Source organism: Vigna unguiculata, chromosome 4, assembly GCF_037176805.1.
Source record: "Vigna unguiculata cultivar grain cowpea cultivar isolate G323 ecotype 2 chromosome 4, ASM3717680v1, whole genome shotgun sequence".
NCBI lineage: Eukaryota > Viridiplantae > Streptophyta > Magnoliopsida > Fabales > Fabaceae > Vigna > Vigna unguiculata.
Genome location: NC_140795.1, coordinates 4,005,637 through 4,024,708, shown reverse-complemented (window position 1 = coordinate 4,024,708; position 19,072 = coordinate 4,005,637). Strand labels below are relative to the sequence as shown.

Below are 19,072 nucleotides of genomic sequence, written 5' to 3'. Positions count from 1 at the left end.
CGAAATAGATGTCGACATCCGCAACACATATTTCTGAAGTAGCTATCAACATCCGTTATAAAAAAATAAAAAAAAATTACGAAACAGATATCGACATCCGCAACACAATTTTCTGAGAGACAAAATGTAATTATTGGAGGTACAGAAGAAAGGTTAGTGGGGAGAAACCCCCAGAAATAATCAGAAGATTCAAAACCCAATTGGAGAAAACCCAATATATATATACACAACATAATCTTATTGTACGAAGTAAACAAGTTTACAATTTTTTCTAGTAATGATACATGAACTTCATCTTTTTCACACTCTTTAATCTCTCAAATATTTCTATATCCAAACATTAAACTCCTATTCAAATGTAACATTTATTTTTGTACATATTTATGTAATAAAATGTACCATTGTTAAATAAGACTTGTATTCAGAAGAAAACTATGTATTTTAAAGACTTTATTTCTTATTTGATGTTCTACCTATAAAATGTCAGCAACAAGTGTAATCACAACCTTTGTTTATTGTGCTACCTTCTGCAATGGTATCAGATTTTCTGGCAAGGGATGTTCTGGTATGGGCTCTACTGGTAATTGAGGTCTGCATGATATCAAAATCCACAATTGTTCAAAGACTAAATACCATGTTTGTTCATGTAAAAGTTAGGAACTGAAAACATATAAAAAAGAATGATTAAGAAAAGTAATTGACGTTACCCGCAACGTTGTGGCACGCTCCAAGAATGATTCAAGTGTTCTCTATCATGGTCAGACAATGCCATATACTTCTTCCAATCTTCAAGCAGGATTTTGAGATCATGGATTTTGTTTTCTATGCCAATACAACAATTGGCATGCATTGTTGAGACCTGGTTGAGGTCCTTGCTAGGTTCACAAAACCCTCCAAAGTAATCAGTGCTAAGGAACTTGATCTTCACCTTCTTGTCAGTAATCAAGGGGTGGAGTTTGATCATGTTGAACACCGCTTGCTCTCCCAATCCTGGGAAGTAAATCCTAGCGTTGATCCAAAACTTTATGAACCAGATCGTCCTCTCATTCGATCTCATATACTTAAACCCTCCATTTGGAAAGTTCAAGATGTCACTAGAGTTGCCATTGAAGAAATCACAAGCTATTTGGAAATCTGCATCTTCGTAAAATAGGCTGAAGGGATCTCTGAGCCACATTATATCAGTATCCTGCAAACCAAAAGCCCTTTCAAAACGTGAATGATGAAGATCTTAAGAAGCTTTTTCTTCCAAAAGAAATGTATATACCGTGAACAGGAAGTTGTATCCCATCTCAAGGACAGAACCAAGGAATTTAGCTCTACCCCAAATCAATTGTAGGTAATTTGGGGACATGTAAAACATTTCACCAGTGAAATTTCCTTCTTTGTTTTCAACTAGGTAACAATAATGGTGCATGGTAAGACAACGCTCATGTGTCTTTGGGTCATACGTTATTACAACCAAGTGGTTTAAAAGTTGCTGTGTCTGGTTCCCAACGCGAAAGCTCTCTAGAAAGAGGTCAAATATGGAACCTGGCTCTGACCATGCATCGTTCAAAGTGGTGATTATCACTGTCTTATCCTTCATGGATGCGTTTCTAAGAATACTCTCCAACCTTTTATCGGTATAAGCCTGCATTCATAAACCCAATATTACATCAAACACTTGGTGTCCATAACTAAAAAAAAACAAAGAGAGAGAGAAGGACCTGTTTTGTGTCCATGGCGATGGAACGGGACAAGGTAGGAGTCTGAAAGGAAATGGAAGATATGAAGAGAAACATACACAACACCGCGAAAAGAGCAATGAACATTGTGAATTGCATCACCCATCTCACTGAAAGGTGATTACCGGCATTCCATGGATTGTTGTCTCCGATGGCATTCTTTACGACAGAGGTAGGAGAGTTGTCCTTTTTATTAGTTGAATTGGCGTGAGAAACATGACTTGCTTCATTCTTCGATGAGGAACCACCTTCCTGAACTTACATTACATTATCCTTCATTTATTCCTTTCATCGTAATCAATCTTTCATTTAATACATGAACAATCAGAATATGACTCTTATTCTTTTGACTCCTATCCTTTCATATTGTTTGGTTTCATATTGTTTGGTGTCAACCATCAATTACTAAATCACGTCCAAAAATAAAGATAAAAAAAAAAAATATGAAACATACTATAATTTTTTCTTAATATATATATATATATATATATATATATATATATATATATATATATTTAATGAAAATGTCATCTATATATCTTAATTCTTAGTGTTCAGAGATATCATGTCATGTTTATAATGTTTATAAGTTATTATCAAATTAATTAGTTACTAACTATTATAAAAATATATGATTATACTCTCACACTCTTAAAATGTCAATTTAATAATATACACTACAAACAAATATCTTATTAGTAACTAATTTTAGTAACCAAAAGTTGTTAGTCACTACAGTGACCAATTTAGATACCAATTTAAAAAATATAAAATTATTGATTACTAATAAAAATTATAATTGGTCACTAAATTGGTTACTAATTAATTAGAGACAAATTTAGTAACTAAGTCATTTTGGTAGTCAAAACATAGGTAGCTAATTTGTAGTGACTAATTTCCTTTGGTAGCCAAAACCATGATAGGTAGATTTAAAACTCAATTTAATGACTAATTATAATTTTTTATTCATACTAATGACTATTTTAATAATCAAAATAATTTATTATTTTGTAAATTGGTATCTAAATTAGTTATTAGAGTAACTACCAACTTTTAGTCACTAAAATTATTTACTAATGATATTTAAGAATTAGAAAAGGAAACAGTTATAATATTTATTATCTAAAATTCCATTTAAACAATTAATGTTTATAATATAACAAGCTCATAAAAATTAAATAATTTTATTCCAAAAATAATTGTTAACAAAACCAGGGTAAAGATTTGAGTTACCAATATTTGTTAAAATCGATCCAATACGCATTCAAATCTGTTAACTTGCCACTTTCCAGTTAGATTGACCCACGTCTAATTGGAATTTAACAACTACGCTATTGTTAACTATATTATTCTAAAATAATCAATAAATCTAAATTATTTAAGATACATCCCATTTTTCACGAAGGTAATCATTTGATTTTTTTTAATTATATTAGGGGATACTATTTTCTTTAACTGTTTTTTTTTCAAGCAAATACTCTTTTTTATTCGCCATTTGTAAAGTTTAATATTAACATTAGTTTTTTTTTCTCAAATATATTTATACTATTCACCCAACTTTCGATTAATTTACACAATTTTAATGATGTTGAAAAATAAATGTAAGTAATATGTATTTATTGTAGAGTATACATAAAAAAAAAGAATAAAATAGAAACATTTATAACTATTCTATGAAAAAAACATATATTACATTTGTTTATTTTTGTAACACCAATTAAAAAAATAGAGATGATGATATTTTAATATTTATATCTCTTATGCCTAAAAATATGATAATATAATTAGAACACTTTAGACATTTCGTTTAATTATTTATTTTTATTTAATAAATTTTATAAATTAGACTGATATGTATTTGAGTGTAAGTTTTTAATAGGTTAAGTATAATTTTTTTCCCTTACATACAAATTAAAATTAGTCCATCTTCAAAATTTGTATATGATTTAATTCTTTAATTTTAAAAATTTGTAAATTTAATCAATAATCAAATTTTATTAAATTTATTTAACGTTTTAATGACTAATTTTAGATTTGAATCAAAATTTTGAATAAAAGTTAATTTTAATATTTAAAAAAATTAAGAAATAAAATCGTATTTAACCTTTTTAACAAGATGCACTCTTATTTTTATTTTATTATTAGAAATTTAGGAGAATGATATATAATGATCTTTTTCGGTGTCATTATTCATATTTTGAGATTGTGCATTAATCTATTGGTTATTATATATATATATATATATATATATATATATATATATATATATATATATATATAAATCAAGTAAAAATTTTGTTGTACAAAATTATAATATTTCTATATTTATGTATATTTGCCCCTTTTTTTTATATAATCATCGAAATTTTTAATTTTTAGTTGAATCTTAAAAGAAATCAAAAGTTGTATCGTATATCTCAAAAAACAATTAGTATTTTACTCCATTTAAAAAAGTTAGTTTAATCAATTTAATACTTTTTGAATTATAAAAAGTTGGATGAATTGTTTCTCTAAAATTAATTCTAAAATTATATATATACAAAAAATAGAACTTAGCTACCAATTATAACCTAACTAATTACTAAGGTCTAACAAGACAAAATTAAAATATTTTCACCCACATGAGTACTAAGTTAATTTTAAATTTAGAACATAAAAACAGAATGAAAGTAAAAACTTGGTTAAACTTATGATAAAAGCAATGATTGATTACCTTGTCATGTCTAGAGATGAGATGCTGACGATTAGTGTTGGATTTTGCCCCAGAATCGTCGAACCATTCAAAGTCCACGATAGTATATTCTGAACCACCCTTAACCATTTAAATATAGAACTTTGATTTTTAGGGTTTTGTACGATGTAATTGATGGATCCAATTGGTCGGTGGTTTGAGTTTGTGAACCTCAATGATGTTCTTTCACGGTGGTGGTTGACACTTACTTGAACCTTCACAATAACAAAGTATATGATGGTACTCCTTCATTGTTAAGAAAGTAATATGGTACCTCAAAGTTAGACTCCATTTCCATGCATGTATTTGAATGATTGAAGAAAATGAAAATTCTTACGCAATGAGATTTTTAGAAGAAAAAAAAATTATCTTGAAGGTTATTGCAAGAAAAGATAGAGAGAAAACTCTAAGAAAGTGGAGGCTAGACGGAATGTTCTCAAAACAAAACAAATTGTTATGAACACCTTCAATGAGATTTCTATGTTTAGCAAATAATTATAATCCGTTACTTTGTCTAATGGTTTCATGATTAATACGTAATTAGTTCCCAATAATACTAAATTTGATTCTCTTGATATTATGAATTACGTATTGAGTGTGCTAACAAATATCTCCAGAAGATTAACTTTTGTTATAGCATGAATCATAAAAGAAATCACAATATTATTTATTTATAAAAAATTGAAATGATTTTATCACCTTCAATAGTTATCATGTGTAAATTTAGAATTTCTAGTAAACAATGTTGAAGTTAGATTATACTATTTCACTTGATTATACGCTATGAAAAAGTTATATCTTATCTTGTAGAATTAATCTAAATTATGCAAAGTTCTAGCTAATTAATATCTATATCAAGAGTAACTAATAATAGTAATTTTTTTTTTCATTTTTGACTTAATCTAATCCATCCACTTTAGTAAATATGTATAACTTTTTGAGTTTGATTGAAAGTGTTTGTGAAATTTGATATTATACAAAAATATGTGAAATCTCGTGTACTTTAAAAATACAATTAAGGAATGAGTGAGACACATTTGCCTAATTGACATGTCTTCACTAAGTAAAATAAAACTCCTAACTCAGGTTGTGAACACACCACACCACTTAAGTGATACTTCATATTGCTTGAGTGCTAACAACTCTAAAAGAGAGAGAGATAGAGAGAGAATTGTTCAATTTCTTCCTCTCTTAACCATCCAACCTAGTGTTTGATTGCTTAATTCCTAATGTAGAGAGAATCAACATTGACTATCTTGTCACTAAATCATTATATCATCGTTCATGTGAGCAACATGACTTTGTATGTCAAGACTTAAATTCCATATTCAACCTCAAATCTCAAACTCTTTAATGCTTAAATGACCACTTATTGTTTGGGCGATTAGAGCTCTATAGGAGAGAGAATACTTTTGACATCTATAAACATCAAGCTATAACTTGAGTGATGAGTTTTAAGGCTTGAAATATGTGTTTTGTGGCTTGAGTGATCAATTATGGGCTTAAGCGATCTAATCTTCCAAATTATAAAGCCATTATAGCGATATGATCAAAAGTTTTAGGGTGTGTTCTTTTGTGGGTGATGATTTGAGGGAGAGAAAGATGATTAATTTGGGTTGATTAGAAGGTGATATTTATGTTGTTCTTTTTTATGGATTTGGAGGTGATATTGGAGTGGATTTGAGAGTAATTTTTGTGAAAATTTGTGAAGGATTTGATTGATGTGACTAAAAAAAATTAAATTTAATAGATGAAAATGTAGAATGACCTGATTGTCCTTGGTGTTAAAAAGGTATAATAAAATGGTATTTAGATAAGTTGTAATTAGTTTCTCATATATTATTATCATAAATAAAAATATTTTAAATATTTATTAATTGAGAAGTGATCAGTGAAATGGAATAGATTCCAAAAGAAAAGAGAACCGGTTAAATAGATGCTACAATGGGTTGTAATCGAATCCACACAGATGTTAACAAATTCCATTCTGAAATTGGAATCGGATCCACAAAAATATTAACTGGTTCCATTCTGAAAACAGGCACAAAAATCTGAAATTGGAATCAAATCCAAATAAATGTTAACAGGTTCCAAATAAAATACTGAGAGTGAGGGTAATCTTGTAGAATGGCCCTGGATCGCTCTCTAATCTTTGCACATTAAAGGGATGGGAGCAGCCCCATTGATCCCTCACTCTGTATCACTTTCGTATTGTTGAAAAAGAACATGAATATTCTCTAAATTCATCGCTTCGTATCATTCGTGTACATTGTTTAATCCCATAAGATCACGGTCTTAAGGTTACTAGATATAAAGTCAGGCTCGTTGCCAAGGGCTTCTTGCAGAAAGCTGAAATAGATTATGATGAGATGTATATGCCCGTAGCCAGAATTGAAACTGTCACAGTTCTTGTAACCATTGCAGCAAATGAAAACTGGTCTTTACATCAATTAGATGTAAAGTAAACTTTTCTAAATGAGCCACTTGAAGAAGAAGTCTACATACATCAACTTAGGGGATTTGAACATAAGAGCGAGGAGCATAAGGTGTATAGGCTAAAAAAGGTCTTGTATGGACTGAAGCAAGCCTCAAGTGAGTGGACAAATTGGTTGTGCTCTCTGATGAACGAATTGAAGGTGCAACAAACGTGTAAATGGAAACTTTTAATTGACAATAAGTCTGGTATAGACTTAACAAAGCATCCAGCTTCTCATGGCAGAAGCAAACTTACTAAAACAAGGTTTCATTACATCCATGAGCAAGTGCCCAGTGGAAAACTAATTGTTGAACACTGCAGGTCTGAAGTGCAACTTCCAGACATTATTACAAAAGCCTTGAAGTATGAGAGGTTCAAGTTTCTCAAAGAGAAGATTGGTGTCTTTAATGTTTTTGGTTTAAGGAGGGGTATTAGTTAAGTAAAATAAAAAAAGTCTGTTTTTCTGTTATGTTCAGTTACCTTCTATAAAGGTGTATAAAGACCTGTGTTGTACCATCTCTTAGGTTGATGTTAAAGAATACAAAGTCTTTTCTTTCCCACATATTCTCTTTTTGCCTCCATATGTGTTTGCTTTGTCTCTGTTATATGCAGAAACATTTCCCTGCCAAGTTAGCTTACTGTTACATTGAATCGAACAATATGTAACTTCATCTCATCAATAACTTCATCTCAAAAATATTTATATAGCTTATGAATCATATAACTCTAATACATTGAATAATGAAATTTTGAGATATTACTACTTGCAACTTTTTGGTACCCTCCAAGAATGATGTGACTCTGTTTTATTGTATTCAGGCAAAGCCATATACTTCTTCCAGTCTTCTAGCACCAGTTTAAGATCAATGGATTTGTTTTCTAAACCAACACAACAATTTGCATGCATTGTTGTGACCTTGTTGAAGTCCTCGCTAATCTGACAAAACCCTCCGAAATAGCTGGTGCTGAGGAACTTAATCTTCAGCTTCATGTCAGAAACCGAAGGGTGCTCTTTGATCCTGTTCAGCACATCTTGCTGTTTTAATTTTGGGTATGAACTCCTCGAGTTTATCCAGAACTTGTAGAACCAATTAGTTCGATAATTAGATCTCGCATATTTAAACCCTGCATTCGGAGAGTTGTGTATGTCAGAGGAATTGCCGTTGAAAGCATCACAAGCTATTTGGAAATCTGCATCCTTGTCAAATTGTTTGAAGGGATCTCTAAGCCACATTATATCACAATCCTGCAAAGGAAAAAAAAAAAACCACGAAAACAAAGATGGCCATGTGTGCAAAGATGAGTTCATATTCTCTGCTAGATTTTTTGTGTTTTACTTTGTTGAACATTAAAGATACACTATATTGATATTTTAGAGATCTTATAAATATATTTTCAATTTTCAATTTTCAAAATCAATATCAATAAGGCATAGAAGAACAGTACAGGAAAATCCAACAAAGAATCTGGTGCAAAGATGTAAAGTTTTTTGGCAAAACAATATGTACATACCGTGAAGACAAAGCTATATCCCATATCAAGGATAGAACCAAGGAATTCAAGCCTTTTCCACATCATGTGTAGGTAGTTTGGGGTCATGTAACGTTGTTCACCAGTGAAATTGTCGCCTTTAGATATGAGTTGGTGGCAATGCTTGTGCACAGTAAGGCAACGTTCTTGTGTCTTTTGTTCATAAGTTATTACCACCAAGTGATTTAAAAGCCATTCTGTCTCATTCCCTATACGAAAACTCTCAAGAAAAAGGTCAAATATGGAACCTGGCGCTGTCCATGCATCATTCAGAGTGGTGAGTATCACTGTCTTATCCTTCATACTTGCCCTTCTAAGAACACTCTCCAGCTTTTGATCATTATCACCCTCCTGATGCATAAACTCAAGACAAAACATCAAACACTTGGTAATTCAAGTTCAAAATTCACTCAAGAAATTTATCAAACACGTGAGAGGACAAATGACAGAACATTGCAATGACTTCACACAATGTAGAAGAGAAGTGAGATAATATGAGATGTGTATGAGTGTGACAAATAACAATGCACAATTACTATAAATTAAATCAAGATAATTTCAAAATTCTGCACTGCCTATATTGCGTGCAACAATTTCGCTTGTTTTCTGTACATGTAGTGAATGAAATTTGAGGAAAATTGCCTTTTTTTATTTTTATTTTTCTTTTGGATATTTTAGAGACTAAAATAAGATGTAATAATTGATGTCATACTGATTTATATGACAGTGATTAATTAAATTTAAACCTTTTTAGTTATATATTAAAAGTTTATTTTTATTTCAATAATTTAAATAAAAAAATGATATCGTAATAATTAATTATGTTTATTCGTTATTTCACAAAAAAAATACATCAGTAATAATTATTTATTTCAGTACAAAGATAACATTTCTTAATTTCGTATTAAATATATACATTTTTTTAATATCAAATTAAAAATATGATTACAAATGATTGATTATAAAATAATATAGTTACATATACGTAGTAAGAAAATAGCATCACAAAAAATTATTTTCACTATATGATACACAAATATAATATATATGTATCTAATACATTGATATTTTTATTTTGAAAATACTAAAATATAATGTGATATATATCATTAACGGAACATGTTTATGTTTATGACTAAAGTGAGCCATGATTCCCCCAAAAGTCTTCAATTTTATTTTTTATATGTATTTAATTATATTATATATATTAATTATATTATACAAAATCCCAAAAGTATTTAACTATATTATATATATATATATATATATATATATATTAAATTTTAAAATATTTTTATCATTTTGTTTATATATATTATTTATTTATGTATTTTTATTGTTTAAAAAATAAAATAAAAATCAATTTAATGGATGCTCGTTAATAAAAAGGAATAAGATTTTGTCTCTATACATGAGTTCTTTTTCAAGTTATCAATATGAGAGTAAAAGAAAGATAAAAAGATAATCGGGAAAGAGATTGATGAACAGATAGATTGAGAAATGTATTATCACAATATATCTTTTAAATCAAGATTAGGATTAATATTCTATTATTATTATTTATGTATCTTAAATTTATGATTCTATTATTCCTATTACGATATTTTTTCCAACTTAAGTTTTCACCAAATTAGTATGAACTTATGATGCATAGACACAATACGAGTATCGGATACGACACGTATCTGACACGGTGATTCGTGTTATTTTAAAAAATATAAGATACAATATGTATTCGATACGTCAATTTTATAATAAAATTATACATATTATTCTTAAATTTTTAAGATGTCTTGTATCCCATTCGACAATTTTATAATAAAATTATACATATTATTTTTAAAGTTTTAATATGTTTGGAATTGTTTTTATGTGTTTCGATACTTAATTTTATAATTTTTATGATTTTATAATTTTTTATAATATATAATATTTTTATTTGTTTTTTATCAATATTTTAAAATTCAATTTATATCTTATTTGAAATTATTATTTATTGTTATTATTATTTAAAAATTCAGTTTAAAAATTATTTAAAATATACATTTTCAATTATATTCTCATATATTAACACACTCGAGAAAAAGCAAAACGAGATTATTTGATGGTCTGATATAAGAATCTGTGAGTGTGGTACTGAAAAAAGAAAAAATTAAATTAAATCAGTCGTATCAATATCTGCAATAGTTTAGATGGATGAGTTTTGAACGTATTTTGATACGTACGTGACACTGATACGTAGTCTCATTCATCGTGTCCATACATCAGAGTCCTAATAATGATTTTAAAATTTTTTTTATAAAATTGATACGAATCTTAACTAATTTTTCTCGTAATTATAAATTATAAATTATCAAATTTAGAGATTTTATATTTTTAATTTAAATTTATAAAATTTTATGAATGTATTTGAGTTGTATTACAAATTTTATTATTCATAATAGATTAGTTGAATAATTTTAAATTAAAATAAAAAATAAAAATATTAAAAATTAAAAAATACATTCGATGGATGTTAAAAAATAATTTAAATAAAGAAAATGAAAAAATTATTTATTTAATTAAAAAAAATTATATATATGTCATTCTGGTTACAAACAAAACTAGACTCAAAGATGGAGAGAAAGAGACAGTAACCTTTGATGATTCATCCATGGAGTGGTGTGAGAAGGTGGAGCATTCCAAGGGAGAACCAAAGTGATGAAAAGACATCCACAGTACTCCAACTCCACCAAGGAGCATGGCCACATACATCACCCTTCTCACCAAAATGTTGGTACCACCGGAATCCCATGCCTTCGTGCCGTCGCCGACAGCTTTTTCCACGCCGGCACCGACGGTTGTCTCCATGGTTGTTTGCTGAACAGGGGTTGGCAAAGATGCTATCTTTCACTTCATGTCAACACCTTTACTTGCTTCTTTCTTTTCTCCCCTCCATGCTATGAGACAGTCATCGCGTTGCCAAACTAATATATACATACATGTATAAATAGATAAATATATGTATATTATTGATCGGCATTTTTGTTTCTACATGATTTAATGTATAAACAAAGTGCAAAATTTAGTGTCATTTTTATTGTAACTAATTAGTTTAGTTTAACAAATGATTAAATTTAAATAAATAACCAATTATTTTAATTTAAAATAACATTTTTTAAAAAATAAAATTTAAAGAAAAAATTGTGTACGTACCGTAAAAGAAGAAAAATCTTCTTAGATAATAAACTTTCTCTCGTCCAAAACTCAGAGATTCACAGATTCCTTAAAGATATAAAAAGTTCATGATTATCATTATCATTAAAATTTTTATTTAATATTTTTATTTAAATTATAGTTTTAAAAAATCAGTTTTAGAAATAAATTTTAGAATAATATTTATTATTCTATCATGTATGTATAGAATAAAATAATAAACTTTTTCACATAACATATCTCATAACATATATCATGTATGTATCATATTTTTTAAAATTAAAAATTAAGTAGTATATCAAAGTCATTATTTTTCCTGGACCTGTAAAATTAAAGAAAGTTTATCAATGAAGGAAGTTTCTGACAAACGAGAAACCCGTCATTCTAGGATTGGTTTGAGGTTCCCACAATTGTTGGGTTTCTAGGATTTATAGTAGTGTTATGTCTCTGACTATGGTATATTTATTTATTTCTGAGATGGAAAAACACAAAATATATTTGAAAATTTTCGTATTTAGTACCGTTAATCAATCTAATATTATTAGCAATAGAACCAAATTGATTCCATTTAAAAAATATTAAACTTTAATCGAGTTAAAGAAAGACATAAAAAAACGAATAATAAATCTATACATAAAGATAAATTATTAAATTAATTTTATTTTTTATACAATAAAATAAAAGGCGGTGTGATATAATAAAAGGGCTTAAAACAGCTTAGTGATAATTAAATAAAATGGAAAGTCAAATGATGCAAGCTCTTACATGTGATGATAATAGCGTTGGGATGACTCTAGTGGAGTTTAAGTCAACTCCTTAGTTATGATATAAACGTATGGACCCAATTCTCAAAAGTTACGATAAATCATGATGAAATTATTTATTTAATGTAGAAGATAAATGAAAATTTAGATATACTTTCATTAAGTTAATTTGTACATCTTAAATATATAATAAATCCTACATTATTTAAAAAGATAATAAAACATTAATTATCTTATCTTAAATTATAACACAACACTATTTTAATAAGTATGATAAAAATACTTAAAGTAAAAAAAAAACGTTTTATATTACTTACACATTTACGAAATATCATTTATAAGATTATAAAAAACTAAAAAAAGAAAAGAATATTCAAGTGACTACGTGCTCTTTAGTACACCGCTTCATTGCGTGTGGAAAATGCTTCATCTCACTTGTTAATAAATGTGAGATTAGTTACTATTTTGTCTTGCATTTATGCTAATAACTTAAATTTTGAAGGTAATTAAATTGAATTAATGGTCATCCATATATCTCACACAGATATTTATATAGTACGATTGATATTTATACAATTGACTTTTTAGTAAATATTTATATTAACTAGTTGATTTGTATATCTTTTATAAATATATCTTATATTTATAATAAGACTTATCTTATTAGTAATAAAACACATAAAAAAGTTATTTTTTATTCTCTCATTCTCTATTTATTATTTATAATATTTCTAAGTTTTAAATAACAAAATAGTTTTTATTCCTTTATTTTAAACTTATCCTTTTTTTGTTAACTTATAAAACTTATACTTATGTCACTACTTTCTCCGCAACCCTTAACTAGAGGAAGCATATTAGAGTTTACAAAGAAAACTAAAGAAAAAAAGAAGCTATTTACAATAAACAAATAACTAAAGAAAAATAAGCTACTTACAATAAACAATAACTAATCAACTAGAATACAATTGTTGTTATGAAAGAAAAAAGTCTTTTATACTAATTTATAAAATTTACATGCTTCTTTTATTTCTCCCCTAAGGATTTCTACAAAGCAATTATTGTTTATACCATTTTCTTCATTAAACTTTACAAAAGATAAAGTATTAAATAGTTGCATAGAACATCTTCTAATAATATAAAAAGAAACTTATGTTCATTTTAAAATATATGTATATAAATAGTTGCAAACATTTAGAGCAAAAAAGGCTCATCACAATCTCCCTGAACTTTGTAGAAAGCCAGAAAACCATTTTTCATAGCAACTAGCTAAAGCCTCCATCAAATGTTATATGTAACTTCATCTCATCAATAACTTCATCTAAAAAATACTTAAATAATGAAATTTTGAGGTATTAAAACTTGCAATTTTGTGGTACCCTCCAAGAATGATGCGACTCTGTTTTATTATGTTCAGGCAAAGCCATATACTTCTTCCAGTCTTCTAGCACCAGTTTAAGATCATTGGATTTTTTTTCTAAACCAACACAACAATTTGCATGCATTGTTGTGACCTTGTTGAAGTCCTCGCTAATCTGACAAAACCCTCCGAAATAGCTGGTGCTGAGGAACTTAATCTTCAGCTTCATGTCAGAAACCGAAGGGTGCTCTTTGATCCTGTTCAGCACATCTTGCTCATTTAATTTTGGGTATGAACTCCTCGAGTTTATCCAGAACTTGTAGAACCAATTAGTTCGATAATTAGATCTCGCATATTTAAACCCTGCATTAGAAGGGTTGCGTATGTCAGAGGGATTGCCGTTGAAAGCATCACAAGCTACTTGGAAATCTGCATCCTTGTCAAATTGTTTGAAGGGATCTCTAAGCCACATTATATCACAATCCTGCAAAGGAAAAAAAAGAAACAAACCATGAGCACAAAGATGGCCATGTGTGTAAAGATGAGTTTAGATTCTCTAATGGATTTCTTTTGTTATACTTTGTTGAACATTAAAAAAGCACTATATTGGTATTTTAAAAATGTTGTTAATATAATTTAAATTTTCAAAATTAATATTAACGTATGTTGAAGACACAGAAACACAGTACAGGAAAACTCAACAGATAATCCGGTGCAAAGATGTAAAGTTTTTTTTTTTTTTTCTGCAAAACAAGTATATATATATATATATATATATATATATATATATATATATATATATATATACATACCGTGAAGACAAAGCTATATCCCATATCAAGAATAGAACCAAGGAATTCAAGCCTTTTCCACATCATGTGTAAGTAGTTTGGGGTCATGAAACGTTGTTCACCAGTGAAATTGTCACCTTTAGATATGAGTTGGTGACAATACTTGTGCGCAGTAAGGCAACGTTCTTGTGTCTTTTGTTCATAAGTTATTACCACCAAGTGGTTTAAAAGCCATTCTGTCTCATTCCCCACACGAAAACTCTCAAGAAAAAGGTCAAATATGGAACCTGGTGCTGTCCATGCATCATTCAAAGTGGTGAGTATCACTGTCTTATCCTTCATACTTGCCCTTCTAAGAACACTCTCCAGCTTTTGATCATTATCATCCTCCTGATGCACAAACCCAAGACAAAACATCAAATACTTGGTAATCCAAATTCAAAATTCACTCAAGAAATTTATCAAACACGTGAGAGGACAAATGACAAAACATTGCAATGACTTCATACACCGCAGAAGATGATATGTTATATTTTTTCATATATGATATGGGTTATGGTTATAGTCATGGTTATGACATTGAGAGATTGTGGTTCTATATGGTTATATGACATTAGTCTTACACATATAAGACCTTACACACCACTTTAACCCCAAAACCTTAAGACAATATTGTTATGGACCTTTATTCTTATATAGTGTTTAACTTTGTCTTTTTTATCCAATGTGAGACTTATACTTGGACTATTCCCAACAAAAGAGAAGGGAGATAATATGAGATGTGTGAGTGTGACAAATAACAATGCATAATTATTATAAATTAAATCAAGATAATTTCAAAATTCTGCACTGCCTATATTGCTTGCAACAATGTCGCTTGTTTTCTGTATAGGTGGCGAATGAAATTTGAGGAAAATTGCCTTTTATTTTTATTTTTCTTTTTGATATTTTAGAGACTAAAATAAGATATAATAATTGATGTCATACTTTTTTATATGACAGTGATTAAATAAATTTAAACCTTTTTAGTTATATATTACAAATTTATTTGTATTTCAATAATTTAAATAAAAAAATGATATCATAACAATTAATTATGTTTACTCTTTATTTCACAAAAAAAAATACACCAGTATAATTACAAAGATAACTTTTCTTAATTTCATACTAAATATATAAATTTTTTAATATCAAATTAAAAATATGATTACAAATGATTACGTCGTAAGACAGTAGCATCACAAAAAAATATTTTCACTTCTTCAATTTTCTTCATATGATACACAAATACGATATACTTTTATTTTGAAAATACTAAAATATAATATATATATATATATATATATATATATATATATATATATATATATATATATATATATATATATATATATATATATATATATATATATATATATATATTCCACTACCAATCATTCTGGTTACAAACAAAACTTGATTCAAAGACGGAGAGAAAGAGACAGTAACCTTTGATGATTCATCCATGGAGTAGTGTGAGAAGGTGAAGCATTCCAAGGGAGAACCAAAGTGATAAAAAGACATCCACAACACTCCAACTCCACCGAGGAGCATGGCCACATACATCACCCTTCTCACCAAAATGTTGGTACCACCAGAATCCCATGCCGTCGTGCCGTCGCCGGCAGCTTTTTCCACGCCGGCACCGACGGTTGTCTCCATGGTTGTTTGCTGAACAGGGTTGGCAAAGATGCTATCTTTCACTTCATGTCAACACCCTTACTTGCTTTTCTTTTCTCCCCTCCATGCTATGAGACAGTGATCGCGTTGCCAAAGTAATATATATATACATGTATAAATAGATAAATATATGTATATTATTCATCGCCATTTTTGTTTCTACATGATTTAATGTATAAACAAAGTGCAAATTTAAATAAATAACCAATTATTTTAATTTAAAATAACAGTTATTTGAAAAATAAAATTTAAAGAAAAAGTTGTATACGTACCGTAAAGGAAGAAACTCTTCTTAGATAATAAACTTTCTCTCGTCCAAAACTCAGAGATTCACAGATTCCTAAAAGATATAAAAAGTTCATGATTATCATTATCATTAAAATATTTATTTAATATTTTTATTTAAATTATAGTTTTTAAAAAAACAGTTTTAGAAATAAATTTTAGAATAATATTTATTATTCTATCATGTATGTATAGAATAAAATAATAAACTTTTTCACATAACATATCTCAACATATATCATGTATGTATCATATTTTTTAAAATTAAAAATTTGGTAGTATATCAAAGTCAATATTTTTCCTGGACCTGTAAAATTAAAGAAAGTTTATCAATGAAGGAAATTTCTCACAAACGAGAAACCCGTCATTCTAGGATTGGTTTAAGGTTCCCACAATTGTTGGGTTTCTAGGATTTATAGTAGTGTTATATCTCTCACTATGGTATATTTGGTTTGGCTATATTTATTTTTGAGATGGAAAAACACAAAATATATTTGAAATTTCGTATTTAGCACCATTAATCAATCTAATATTATTAGCAATAGAACCAAATTGATTCCATTTAAAAAAGTATTACACTTTAATTGAGTTAAAGAAAGACATAAAAAAAACGAATAATAAATCTATACATAGAGATAAATTATTAAATTAATTTTATTTTTTATACAATAAAATAAAAGCCTGTGATATAGTAAAAGGGCTTAAAATAAGAGTATTTTGTAAGAAATATGTTTGTATTTAGCGTGCAAAACAGCTTAATGATAATTAAATAAAATGGAAAGTCAAATGATGCAAGTTCTTACATGTGAAGATAATAGCGTTGGGATGAGTCTAGTGGAGAAAAAGGAGAAGGGTTGGCAGAATTTAAGTCAACTCCTTAGTTATGATATAAACGTATATACCCAACAATTCTCAAAAGTTACGATAAATCATGATGAAATTATTTATCTAATGTAGAAGATAAATGAAAATTTAAATATACTTTCATTAAGTTAATTTGTACATCTTAAATATATAATAAAACCTACATTATTTAAAAAGATAATAAAACATTAATTATCTTATCTTAAATTATAACACAACACTATTTTAATAAGTATGATAAAATTACTTAAAGTAAAAAAAATGTTATATATTACTTACATATTTACGAAATATCATTTATAAGATTATAAAACTAAAAAAGAAAAGAATATTTAGATCACTACGTGCTCTTTTGTATTGGGTGTGGAAAATGTTTCATCTTAGTAAAAATAATAAATGTAAGAGATTAGTTACTATTTTGTCTTGCACTTATGCTAATAACTTCAATTTTGAAGGTAATTAAATTGAATTAATGGTCATCCATATATCTCATACAGATATTATATAAAAAGAAACTTACGTTCATTTTAAAATATATGTATATAAATAGTTGCAGACATTTAGAGCAAGAAAGGCTCATCACAATTAGGGATGTCAACGGGGCGGGTAGGGTACGGGTAGTAGCTCCCCCGTACCCTACTCGCTAGATAAATATTCGCCCCGTACCCGTACCTATATCCGTCGGATATCCGTTATGCAGGTACCCGTCTATTTTTTTCATATCCGCGGGTATCCATGGGTACCCACGGGTATTTACAAAAATATTTAAAAAAATAAATATTTAATCATAATTAGTGTTTGGATCAACAAGTCTCCTTTCTCCGATTGATTCTTGAAAAACAAACAAATAAAAAATCACTACCAATTTATATAGTAGTTTATTTTTGAATAAAATATTAAAGAAATTACTAACTTCATCAATGTCCACCTCTTGCAACATTGTATAAAGTTTCATGTTGTCCATAACTAGTCTTAGAGACACATCAATGTCTTCACAGTATATGGAAGTAATTTACTCATTTGTGGGGTAAGAATCTGACCACCATGATTGAATGAAGACTCATAATATTTTTTACTAATATATATATATATATATATATATATATATATATATATATATATATATATATATATATATATATATATATATATATATATATATATATAAGGGTATTCTTCTGAATTAATTAGCGGGTACGGGTATCCACGGGTACGGATACTATGATACCCGTACCCGCCCCGTTAACATGCGGGTATCAAAAATACCCATACCCACGGGTAGCAGGTATCCATTTTTAATATCCATTTCTTACCCGTTGCGGGTTTTATCCGCGGATACCCGCGAGTACGGATTTTTTTGACATCACTAATCACAATCTACCTGAACTTTGTAGAAAGCCAGAAAACCACTTTTGATAGCAACGTAACTAAAGCCTCCATCAAATGTTATATGTAACTTTTGTATTTGTAAAAGCAATTAAGGATCTTTAAGAGTTATGATTGTCACTCGATAAAACATAATAGAGCACTAACCTTGATCCATGGGAGATCCTATGAATATGCGTTCTTCAAATTTGTAATCTTGTGTGCTCTTCAATCACCGTTTCCCAATCTATCTCTTTGCCTTTTTTTC

At 28.2% G+C, this 19,072-nt stretch overlaps 4 protein-coding genes across 4 annotated transcripts; all 4 read right to left on the bottom strand.

Annotated features, from left to right (window-relative positions):
• Positions 1-235: 235 nt before the first annotated feature.
• LOC114182524 (uncharacterized protein At4g15970-like) lies at positions 236-4,863 on the bottom strand. Its single transcript, XM_028069411.2, has 5 exons — positions 4,441-4,863; positions 1,710-1,979; positions 1,268-1,633; positions 708-1,189; positions 236-591 (listed from the first exon to the last, which is right to left on the bottom strand). The coding sequence occupies exons 1-5, from the start codon at positions 4,546-4,548 to the stop codon at positions 513-515; spliced, it is 1,305 nt and encodes a 434-aa protein (XP_027925212.1). The 5' UTR covers positions 4,549-4,863; the 3' UTR covers positions 236-512.
• A 2,755-nt stretch (positions 4,864-7,618) lies between these two features.
• Positions 7,619-11,419, bottom strand: LOC114182540 (uncharacterized protein At4g15970-like). The gene is made up of 3 exons (XM_028069431.2): positions 11,102-11,419; positions 8,447-8,815; positions 7,619-8,180 (listed from the first exon to the last, which is right to left on the bottom strand). The coding sequence occupies exons 1-3, from the start codon at positions 11,312-11,314 to the stop codon at positions 7,695-7,697; spliced, it is 1,068 nt and encodes a 355-aa protein (XP_027925232.1). The 5' UTR covers positions 11,315-11,419; the 3' UTR covers positions 7,619-7,694.
• Positions 11,420-13,580: 2,161 nt separating this feature from the next.
• LOC146886658 (uncharacterized protein At4g15970-like) lies at positions 13,581-14,313 on the bottom strand. Its single transcript, XM_085671786.1, has one exon. It carries the CDS (start codon positions 14,250-14,252, stop codon positions 13,776-13,778), a length of 477 nt encoding a protein of 158 aa, XP_085527912.1. The 5' UTR covers positions 14,253-14,313; the 3' UTR covers positions 13,581-13,775.
• Positions 14,257-16,384, bottom strand: LOC146886657 (uncharacterized protein At4g15970-like). The gene is made up of 3 exons (XM_085672609.1): positions 16,060-16,384; positions 14,631-14,961; positions 14,257-14,264 (listed from the first exon to the last, which is right to left on the bottom strand). The coding sequence occupies exons 1-3, from the start codon at positions 16,270-16,272 to the stop codon at positions 14,257-14,259; spliced, it is 552 nt and encodes a 183-aa protein (XP_085528735.1). The 5' UTR covers positions 16,273-16,384.
• Between the last annotated feature and the right edge of the window lie 2,688 nt (positions 16,385-19,072).

What these genes read in the sequence shown, in the direction of transcription:
- LOC114182524 (XM_028069411.2), bottom strand. Translation starts at nt 4,548, where the DNA reads ATGGTTAAGGGTGGTTCAGAATATACTATCGTGGACTTTGAATGGTTC. An exon ending in GATACAACTTCCTGTTCACG is followed by an intron (nt 1,190 to 1,267) that starts GTATATACATTT and finishes TTTGGTTTGCAG; the next exon opens with GATACTGATATAATGTGGCT. An exon ending in AGCGTGCCACAACGTTGCGG is followed by an intron (nt 592 to 707) that starts GTAACGTCAATT and finishes GATATCATGCAG; the next exon opens with ACCTCAATTACCAGTAGAGC.
- LOC114182540 (XM_028069431.2), bottom strand. Translation starts at nt 11,314, where the DNA reads ATGGAGACAACCGTCGGTGCCGGCGTGGAAAAAGCTGTCGGCGACGGC. An exon ending in CCATGGATGAATCATCAAAG is followed by an intron (nt 8,816 to 11,101) that starts GTTACTGTCTCT and finishes TTTATGCATCAG; the next exon opens with GAGGGTGATAATGATCAAAA. An exon ending in GATATAGCTTTGTCTTCACG is followed by an intron (nt 8,181 to 8,446) that starts GTATGTACATAT and finishes TTTCCTTTGCAG; the next exon opens with GATTGTGATATAATGTGGCT.
- LOC146886658 (XM_085671786.1), bottom strand. Translation starts at nt 14,252, where the DNA reads ATGTGGCTTAGAGATCCCTTCAAACAATTTGACAAGGATGCAGATTTC.
- LOC146886657 (XM_085672609.1), bottom strand. Translation starts at nt 16,272, where the DNA reads ATGGAGACAACCGTCGGTGCCGGCGTGGAAAAAGCTGCCGGCGACGGC. An exon ending in CCATGGATGAATCATCAAAG is followed by an intron (nt 14,962 to 16,059) that starts GTTACTGTCTCT and finishes TTTGTGCATCAG; the next exon opens with GAGGATGATAATGATCAAAA.